The sequence below is a fragment of the Hydra vulgaris genome, chromosome 03, assembly GCF_038396675.1.
Source record: "Hydra vulgaris chromosome 03, alternate assembly HydraT2T_AEP".
NCBI classification, from domain to species: Eukaryota; Metazoa; Cnidaria; class Hydrozoa; order Anthoathecata; family Hydridae; genus Hydra; species Hydra vulgaris.
This window is the reverse complement of record NC_088922.1, coordinates 10,207,256-10,218,013: the sequence shown is the minus strand read 5'-3', so window position 1 is coordinate 10,218,013 and position 10,758 is coordinate 10,207,256. Positions and strand designations below refer to the sequence as shown.

At 26.9% G+C, this 10,758-nt stretch overlaps 1 protein-coding gene across 1 annotated transcript in view; it reads right to left on the bottom strand.

The window, feature by feature from the left end:
• Window positions 1–5,139: 5,139 nt before the first annotated feature.
• The window catches only part of LOC100200827 (eukaryotic peptide chain release factor subunit 1), a 39,582-nt gene continuing 33,963 nt past the window's right edge, over window positions 5,140–10,758 (bottom strand). The window contains exons 11-13 of the mRNA XM_065792300.1: window positions 5,656–5,728; window positions 5,507–5,581; window positions 5,140–5,417 (exon numbers count right to left, since the gene is read on the bottom strand). Coding sequence (XP_065648372.1) covers window positions 5,332–5,417; window positions 5,507–5,581; window positions 5,656–5,728 — 234 coding nt within the window. The 3' untranslated portion in view covers window positions 5,140–5,331. The remainder of the gene's footprint in view (window positions 5,418–5,506; window positions 5,582–5,655; window positions 5,729–10,758) is intronic.

The following is a 10,758-nucleotide window of genomic DNA, read 5'->3' as shown; positions in this document are numbered from 1 at the left end:
ATATCTTTTCAAAATTTATATACAATAAAGCCCAAAAACAAATATGATCTAAGAAATGACAACTTTATTTATCAACATTATTCGCATACAAATTTTGGAAGGTCTCTTTATCTTATCGCGGAGCCTTTTTGTGGAACCAAATAGTTTTAAAAAATTTTGATTTTCCCTAAGTTGGAATTTTTCTACTTTCAAAAACAAACTGAAAAAAGTTATTTCTCAATAGATAATAAGATAATATTTTCGAATTCTTCTGATCTCGTTTCTCTTTCATAAGTGTTATCTAAATGTAATTTAAAATATTTGATTTTATTTTTTATTGTTTTGTTAAATGGTGTTTTGTAATTGAGATACCTTATATTATTTGTATGTAGGTTTTCTTAAACGGTATTTACTTTCCATTTTATATTTTTTTGAAATAATTAGTTTATTATTATCGTTTTGTTAAACGGTTCTCGGTGACAGGATCTCACGATCCTCTTCAAGTTTCCGTGTTCTTATATATTAACATATTTATATAGTTAACATATTTGGCATAACAAGTTCCCCGTGATTCATTTTCCGGGTCCTCTTACGCTTTTTGAATAAATATAGTCTCAGTTAGAGGGTTTAAATTTTATTATAGCCTTAAATTTTGAAAAAAATAAAAACCCGGAAGAAATGTCACCTTTGTTAGAGATTTTTATTATGTGTTCACGTAGTTAAATAGAGCGGCCGTGGCGCAATGGTTAGAGCGCTTGCTTTATAAGCAGGAGATCCAGGTTCGAAACGAGCTCTGGACAAATTTTCGCGTCACGGCAAGGAAGGAGGCGTGAACTTCCTGGTTAAATGCACTTCCGCGGTGCTCTGTGAAAAGACCGTTAGGACTTCTTGGGGCACCTAAAATAAAAATTAAAAAAAAAAAAAAATACGTAAATACGTACGTATCTAACGCAATAAAGATATAATTTTCTCCCTTAAAGAAGGCAGATCTTAAATTCAGACTTTTTCTTTCGCAATATATAAACGAGGTGACGGGTAATATAATAAACGGGGTGAGGGTTGTAATATGCTCCGAGTACGCGGAAAACATGCGCATATAACTTCTTTTTTTTCATTCATTTTAATCTTTAAATGAATTATTTTTATACTGTTTACTAAATAGCATTTCATAGTTTATTTATTTCGTCTATATGCACACATTTTACAACGTTATCCTTAAGTTATAATAAATATATATAATTACAATTTGACTGGGGCAAGTAGACGACACAATGTCTTATCATCAAGCCCCTTCGTGAAATAGAGAAAAATTTCTCAAGTTCCGATATTATACAAAAGAGTGAAATTAAAAAGTTTGAAAAAAAAAAAAAAAGGAAGAAAGTTTGTAATAAAGAAATAAGCATTAAAAATTTTTTACAAATTGCTTCATATATGTAAACATATTCAATAAAATACGTAATATATATTTATATATATTTAAATATTTAAAATATAAGAAGATTCAAAATATTTTGAAGATTTATAAATTCATCTAATAATATTTTTTATACAAAATTAAAACAGACAAAGAAAAATATATCATAAAATAAAATTCTTTTTTTAAAAAAGTGAAAGAGTGTATGTATTGTTTAAATTTAGTAAATCCTTTATCTCTTTGCAATCTTTTTGGCAAATTATCACTTATCACATTTTCCACTCCTGTTATTTCTTAAATAAATTCCATGTTTTTCTTGTTTTTCCGAATATTTGACTAATGAAGAGTTTTTTTTGGACTGCTTTTATAACTTTTCAAAAGAACTTTTATATTTTTTGTATTTTATTGCATTTTGTAGTTCCTTTTTTTTTTTTGGTACAGTTTTTGTTTCTTTTTTGACGACAAAATGTCCTTTCGTCATCCATGGACTTAGCGAATTTTTATAAATAATATATATTTTTTTAATTTTGGAAAGACCTTTTCGTATTTCTCAGAGAATACGTGAATAAAAAAATGGTAGCCATTATTTACATGATTGCAATCAGTCAATAGTTTCCAGTTTACAATGTTAACTAAAAAAGTATTTTTGATTGTTTCTTAGAGGCATCACGTACGCATCCTAAATAACTAAAGAAACAATTTTTCTTTAGTTATTTAGGTTCAAAGAAAAAAGATCGATAAAAGTCTTTTGGTCAATAATAAAGACAATAAAGCTTTTTTTCAAAAATAAATTCAGTATAAATATTTATTATTACCAATATATAAATGTTTATATATTACAATATAAACATTTATATATTGGTGATTCTCTAAAGTAATATATATATTTACATATTATATGTAACGTTAACCATTAAAAAAAAAAAAATACTCCTTATTCTATTTAATTAAATTTAATAATTCTATTTAAATAAATTTGCAGTTCAGCTTTAAAAAATGAAATCTGATTTTTATACTTTTTAAAGGAACTAATTTAAATTTTAAAAAATAATTAGATCTCATGATTATTATTTTTTAAAGCCGCAAGTATGCCGAATAGTTTTTTTTTTTCTTTTGTCATTTAGGTGCTCCACGGTCTTCACGGTCTTCACGGTCTTCACGGTCTTCACGGTCTTCACGGTCTTATTACAGAGCCGGCTTCGAACCACGGACCTCCACCTTTTAAAGCCAGAACTCTAACTACTACGGTTGCATAAATTCAAAATTTTAATGCTCGAGGCAAGATATCCAGAGTTCAAAACGAGCTCTGGGCATATTTTGCTTCATCGGTTAGAAAAGAGGCGTGAGCTTCCAAACTAAATGCACTTCCGCAGTGATTTGCAACGAGACCGTTAGATCTTCTTGGGATATCTAAAAAAAAAATATCAAAAATAAGAGCAAACTAACCTATTGATATAGTAAAGCGTGTACAGAAAATAAATGTGAAAGAGTAATCACGTCATTTTTTTTCAGTGGTTGTATTAATATATTTTTAAATGTGTTTGTGTTATTTTGGCAACATGTAACAATTTCAAAAAAATCTTTTAGTTTTCCCATTTAATTAAAAAGTTTTAAAAATGACAAAAGAAGAAGACGTTGCATAACAAGTATATTGCTAAATTATTGAAGATGATGAAACTTATTTGAAGTACGATCATCAGCGAATTTCTGGTGCTGTCTATTATAATGCACAAATATAAAGGAAAAGCAGGTAAGAAACTTAATTACACAATACATGATAAGTTTGCTAAAAATGCCTTGATTTGGCAAGCTATTTACAGGTATGTCAAAAAACAGCACCCTACATTTCTGATTCTACACTTTCTGGTAAAATACATGTTAAAGAGTGTTTACAAAAACGCTTTTATCTCTTACTAAATTACATGATAGTAGACATGTGTTCTCGCCTGATTTATCATCAAGTGATTGTAGCAAACTGGTTATGGGATGGTATAAACAAAATGACGTGAAGTAATGTCTAAAATAGTGAACCCCAAAACTGCCCAGAATTAGAAATTATTGCAAAGTATTGGGTAAGTATTCATTGAAAAATAAAAAAAAGAAGCTATTTAAAAACGTTAAAGATTTGAAAATGTCATTTAAAAAGTATCAAATAGTTTTGATTGTTGTTCTGTGCGCAAGCTTATGGGTACCACCAAAACAAAAGGTCGAAATTTTCTCAGATGTCCACAGGAAGAAACTATTTCCTTTGAAACATCTTATCTTCTTTTATTATTGTATTAAAATTAACACTTCAAAATAAAAGTTGAAGACCTTTATTTAGTGGTATTTCTACTTTCGCAATTATTTCACGTACACGCTTTAAAATTTTAAACATCTGAATAGTAAAAACAATTTAGTTTGAGTAAAATAAATAACACTTGGAGCCGAATTAACGCAAGTTAAATTAGCAACGACAAAAATATAAACATATTGTTTGTAAAATTAGTTAAAATTGTTTATAATAACGAGAATCATTTTATTTATAAATACTGCATAATATAAAAATTTTCAGTATAATGTTCGGATTAGCTTTTGCATTATTTTGCCATAAGCTTATTTTGTTAGACACATTCTAGTAGCAAAAGCATTATTCTGCATCAAAAATTTATAGTGTGTGTATTTGATGGACCTGTAAATGGACAATAGAAACATATTTCTACTGTCCATTTACAGTGGAAATATATTTAATTTTTTAACTTAAAAATCATATTTATTAAATATTTTATAAATAATTTAATAAAATTGTAGACGGCCGATAAAATCCAAAAGAATTTAATGTTCAAAAGGCCATTAATTATGTATTAAAACTATTGGTTAATTCCTGTTGAAATCTTGTGATGGCGAATTCCAATTAAAATCTTGGAATATGCAGTAAGAATTATATTATTTTTATAAAATGTAAATCACATAAGAACCTTGACACGACTAGGGCTATTTTTAATTCCTATTTGTGCGCTGCAAATCTAGTAAACTAAATAATCATCTCATGAGAGAACAGTAATTGGGCAACCCTAATGGTTCTATAAAACTTTTTGACTGGAGTGGAGATCTAGGGGCGGATCGAGTTTTTTTTAATGCTTGAGAAGCTAACTTTCAGAGCAAACTGCAAACATTTTTTCAAATGTTTATACTTATTCTCAAATAGATCCCTTGCAATTGCGACGATTAGAGTATGGGAGCAAAAAAGCTATAAAGTTTTCGTCCCCCTGCCCCAACCGTTAGAGCAGCAAGTATATAAAAATATTTTTACTATTCTAAAGTAACTTTATATTCATCGGTAAACTTTATTTTTTCATAGTAAGATTTCTCAAAAATTAAGACCATAACAAAGTTCAAAAATTATGATCATAAAAAATTTGTAAGCCCCTCAAATTGAGAGAATTACAAAAACATAAAATATGTTTATGTCCAATTACACGATTAAAACAATTAATTAATTGAATTGTATTATATTTTTACAGATATTTTACATCATCTACTTGTATTTTTCGTTTAAAATAATGCTAAGACAAAAAAAAAAAAAAAAAAAAATAATGCTCGACTGGCCTAATAATAAGGATTTATTTACTACCTTGTAACTTAATATCCTATCAAATTTATATCGTATTTTATAAAACTGCGCAGTCGCTTTCAGTATCGAGATAAATATTTTAAGCTGTCTTATATAAAATGGTTTTTTATATTCAAGAAAATAATACGCTTAATTCAAAAACTATTATAGATATTTAACGAAAAATATATACAATATTCTGTATTAAATAATTCTCGCAAAAAATAAGCATTTTATGAAAGATATTTTCAATAGCTGACACGATCAGATAACTTTCTTTGAGTCTTCATAACCATAGCGACGGGGACTTTATATTTGAATAAGACTTTTGGAACAAGTATTTTATTTAAAATAGGTCATCGTCATCAATTTCTAAATCGTCTAATTCATCCGCCTCCATAGATTGAAAGTCGACTTTATAACGAAGTAAACCTAAACAGAACAAAAAAATTCAGTAAAGTTTTATGCTATATTATGCTAAAAAGATAGGAGGAGGTACGAACACAAAACCTTTTAATTACCTCCTATACCACCAAAACCTCTACAAAACTGAGAACCTTCTTGTGATCGGTCTGTAACGATTTCAAGATGAGCACCTTAAACAAAACATTAAAAAGATTTTAAACATTTTATCAACTCTCTGTTAAAAAAAATATCAATAAAAACATACCAAACGATTTGTATTTGTTTGCTAACCATTCTATTAGTGACATTTTGTCAACAACCTCTAACTCGATACCGGTCTAAAAAAATATCAAAGCTTGATAATAATTTTATTACTGGAAGCAATATTTTATATCAAATAAAAAATATGAATAACACTTAAAACCAAAATTTTCCTGGTGGGAAATATTTTGAAAAAACATTTTTAACAGCTATTTTTTCATAATGACGGGAAAACGCCTTAATAAAAATATCTAAAATAAAAAACTTTGTGTAATATCTTATTTTATATTAGTTTTTTAAGTAATTAGAAAAATTATTTCTTATTGCTTAGTATTACTAATACTAAGCAATTAAGTATTTAAGTAATTAGAAATTTCTTCCTACTTATTAGTATTATTATATTAAGTATAAATATAATAAGTAATTAGAATAAAATGTGATTTTCTTTAGTATAAAGAGATTTAAATTATTTAAATGCTTATTATTTAAATTTTTTTGCAAATGATCTTAAACTTTGTTGTTGTTTGCTTTGATTTTGCTTCATACTTCAAAATCTTAATGTCCAACTAAAAAACGCATGACTGATTAGTTTCGTTTGGTTTATGTTTGTCATTGAACCCGTTTGGCACTAATCTCAACTTTTTACTGTTTTATAGACTTTTTTGTTGACTTTTGCATTATTTGCTTCACACGAGAATTGTAAAACTATACGTCATTACTTTTATAATCAGTTAAATTAAAGTCCTTTCGAACATGCAATATTATATATACTTTTACTTAGTTTTTGTTTGTTCAAAGTAAAAACTTTAAAAAAAAAACTACTTTGAATTTGATGCATAGAGTATATTTAGCGTAACAAAGCTATACGTTAGAAGAAACTTATATTTGAAAGGAATTGAATTTACTATTTTTTTATAGATTATAAAATATTTTTTGGCTTCTTTTAAATACAGGTTGATGCATGAGTACGAGAACATTATCACAAAGCAATTCTACAGCCTTGTTAAATTATTTCAGTTATTTACCTTTAAATGATTGTTTTATTTTTAAAATTTGTTTTTAATATTTTTGTCAATCTCAGAAATATCATGTAAAACTTTTACTTGCATTTTATAATTTCCACAATAACAAGAACTTTCTAAAAATACTCACTTTTCTTCTCAATAGTATAGATATTTCATTATTTCAGTATATACTAACATGTCACAACTAGAAATCCGGAAAATGAGTATCTCTTAAACATTTGCATTTTAGGTAATCTTGAACTTTGTTTGAATAGTGTGGGAAAGCTAGTTTAGGCCAGAACACAAGTTTCATCGTTTTTGCGAACCTTATTGATGAACTTCTTAAATTTAACTAGCCATTTGAAAATGTACACAATCTTTTCAACTGCTTGGCCCGAAGTAGCAATGTAATGCGTTGAGACTACTTTCTCATACAAGGCTATCCAAACGAATAATTTTGACTCATATTTGCTTTTTATTTTGAGTTGTGCTTAATTAGGCTTTGCGTCTGGATTAGAAGAATAACACCCTGCACAACCAGAAAAACCAGTGTTGCTTAAAGGAAAATATGACTCGTCATTTGGGATCACAATTTTTTTTCCAAAAAAGCACAAACTATACTATGAAACACTATCTTTCTTATTGATTAACTTTTCTAGGTGTTTTATCTGTTTCTTAAGCATTTATTTGGCAGTCTGATCAATCTTTCTTTCTAGTGCTATATTGTTCTCCTTTCTTAACTAAAATGTAATCTTCTTAGCCCAACTTCATTAATAAATCGCTTTGATTGACTCTGGCCTAACGTATTATGGTTTTAGTTTAGATTTTGTTAGAAAAGAAATTCCTATAAGAATGATCTCTAATCTAAATTTTTTTAGCGCTTCGATTGTTTATCAAATCACCTTTTTGGGTTTATTGTATTTGATAGGGTGCTAGTAAAATTTTGACCCCAGACAGCAAAAAGAATTGCGACAAGCCTAGCTATAACAAGAAGCCAAAAAAAACAACCATGTGATTACCATGAGCCGTTAACGGAGACCTAAGTACAATGAACATTATTATTATTTTTACCAACTCAATTCCCTATGACTGATGGGGTCACTAGAGCCGAAAAGGCTACTTATGTCTCTCCCACTGATTCCAGCCTTAATTATTTTTTTAAATTGATGATTTGATAATGTGTGTGCGTGTGTGTGTGTGTGTGTGTGTGTGTGTGTGTGTGTGTGTGTGTGTGTGTGTGTGTGTGTGTGTGTGTGTGTGTAAACAATGTATATATATGTAAACAAATCATAACACACATTTGTTTACATACATTTATACTCTGATCTCATTCTTATTGATTTCTAAATGTTTCTCTGCACAGTAGTTTTATTTTATAAGTTTAGTGTTTTGTTGTTATAGGATTAAGGTTGAATGAAGGATTCTGTTTTTGTGTTAATCACCGGCATTACAAGGCGTGCATGTAAACAGGATTGAATAAAACCATCTCGTGATTTTTCTCCACATACAGGCATTGAAACCTCAGCCACAAGCTTGACACAATGCTCCACTGATTGAATATGGCATAAAAGTCTTTTAAACTCAATCATTAATCGTCTATCATTATCCAAAAACACTTAAAACTTTTTCTCGCAAACATCAGCTGTCAATGGTGGCTCATTATTTTATTGTCTTTTCAGTTGATGAGTTCTATGTAATCATGTGCATCTAAGTTAAGCTTTGACAAACTAAAAGCACAATCTGTAAAATTTTTCCAGTCTTCCAGATTTATCCTCAATACCCTAACCCTAACCCTTAACCCTTTAACTCTAAAACATAAATCAAATAAAAACAATGACCAACCAACAACATAAACCTTAATGAGTAAGGCTGCTGCAATTAAAAACAATAACCAACCAACAACATAAATCTTAATGAATGAAATTTGTAAAGACTGTTACAAATGAAAACAAGTTTATATATATAGATAATATAATTCACTTTCATACTAGTTGTTAAAGCTTTTTCTATATACAGTTTTAACCTGCAAATTTATTTGATAAAATTCAACCTATGCTAAGCAATAAAACATTTCTACAGCAAATATCTCAAAAGGTTATTGACTCCTTTATGCCTTTTTTTGGGTTTCAGAAATTATTAAAAGAGATTTTTTTAAATTGTAACATTGTAGTGATGTGACAGTTTCTTTTATTAGAATAACTAATAAGCTTAATGTTGCAGAAACTTTTCATAAGTGACTGATTAATATTTTTAACAGAAAAATGAATTAAGATAAAATAATCTAAAGAAACATTGAAAATATCATTTTGATACAGCTTCATTTATTTTTAGAAAAGTTTTTGTTATTTTTAAAAGGGATCCTAAAGTGCCAAGACAAGTTGTGTTCATATTAAAGAGGATGATAAAAAAATGATTTTGATAAGAAATCTAAACATTCTTTTTTCGTTAAATTTTAGATTTTTTTTTTATTATAGATTACTAAAGAATTTGTTTAGTTACTTATTATTATATAAAAGTTTTTTTTCTTCATAAATTACTGTAGAATTTCTTTAGTTTAAAATTTTATTTTTTAAATTTTGCAAGGTTCGCATTAAAAATATGAATAAAATATTTCAGATAGTTTGAGCTTGTCTATTGCTATAAATTATTTTTGTGCTATATTCATTGTTATTTATTGTTATTGATTGTTAATGATTATTATCTTTATTAACATTCTGTTAAAAAATTATTTTGTATTATTTAATCTTATCAAAGTTTAATTATTTGCTAAACTTTTCATTGGGTACAAATATTCTCGAAATTCTTATTTAATTATGCAAGAATACTTTTAATGAAATTTATTCTGAAAAACATGTATTGCTTAATTTTTTATTTTATTTTTAAAATTGGTCAAGATTGAAAAAAAGTGTAGCATTATCAAGTCAGTTTTAAAATTGAAATCATTTAATGAAAAACTTTTATTATCAATTTCGGTAGTTTTTTGATTTGTAATGTTAAGAGACAGGTTTTAATGTATTAAATACTTGTTTTAATGGTTTAATGTTTTAATGGTTTTAAATACTTGCCAAATACGACATATAATACGACATATAAATGAAATATTAAACATGTATTTTAATAAAATTTTTATTAAATTTTCTATAAAATTTAAAGGAAAATTATACGATTGATGATAAACGCTTATTTTAAAAAACAAATAAAACAAAAACAAATAACATTGACTCGAAAAAAAAAAAAAAATACTACAACGACGTCATATACAAAAACTCTTTGGAATTAAACACACTTGAGTAAATTGTCAAGAATGTAGATTGCAGCGTATATTTTAAAGACTTAAAGCAACTGGCTAATAGTTTTGAGTAAAACAACATAATTAGTTTTTCTTGGTATACGTTTATTATTTTGTTTTACTCAAAAAAATTCAGCCTACAGATTTTTTTTTTAATCATACACTTTAATACGAACACAACTTGTCTTGGCACTTTGGGATCCCTTTAAAAAAAGTTTGTTGTTGTTGTTAGTTTTATATTTTTCAGTTCATTTTCTCCTCCTGCTGAACTAATATTTATATACACTAAATAAACAGCAAAAGTTACAAAACCATATTATTAAATATATCTTACATAAACTAAACATTAAACCGTAAAATAATACAATATCAACAGTTGATTGTAAACACCTTTTAAAAAGTCACAAACCAAATGTGGTTTTAGAGTATAGATAAAAAAATCTGCATAAAAGCGTTTATAATATATGTGTTAATTTCCTTTTCAAAATTCAAAGTGTTAGCTTTTATCATTTTTGCTATTTTTTTTGTTGTTGCTTTAAAATGAACTTTATGAATAATAAGTAAAACCAGTAAAACAACTTCACAAAAACTACTTTGAAATCGTTACTAAAGAATGTATACATTTGAAATTGTTACTAAAAAATGTCAACAAACATTCTTTAGTAACAATAAATATAGACATTTATCAGTAACAATTTTAAATTTAAGCATTCTTTAGTAGCAATTTCAAATGTATGCATACAAAATTGTTGCCAAAGAAAAAAGTTCTTACTAAATTTCAGAAACCTACACAAGATGCTTATGCAACTTTATT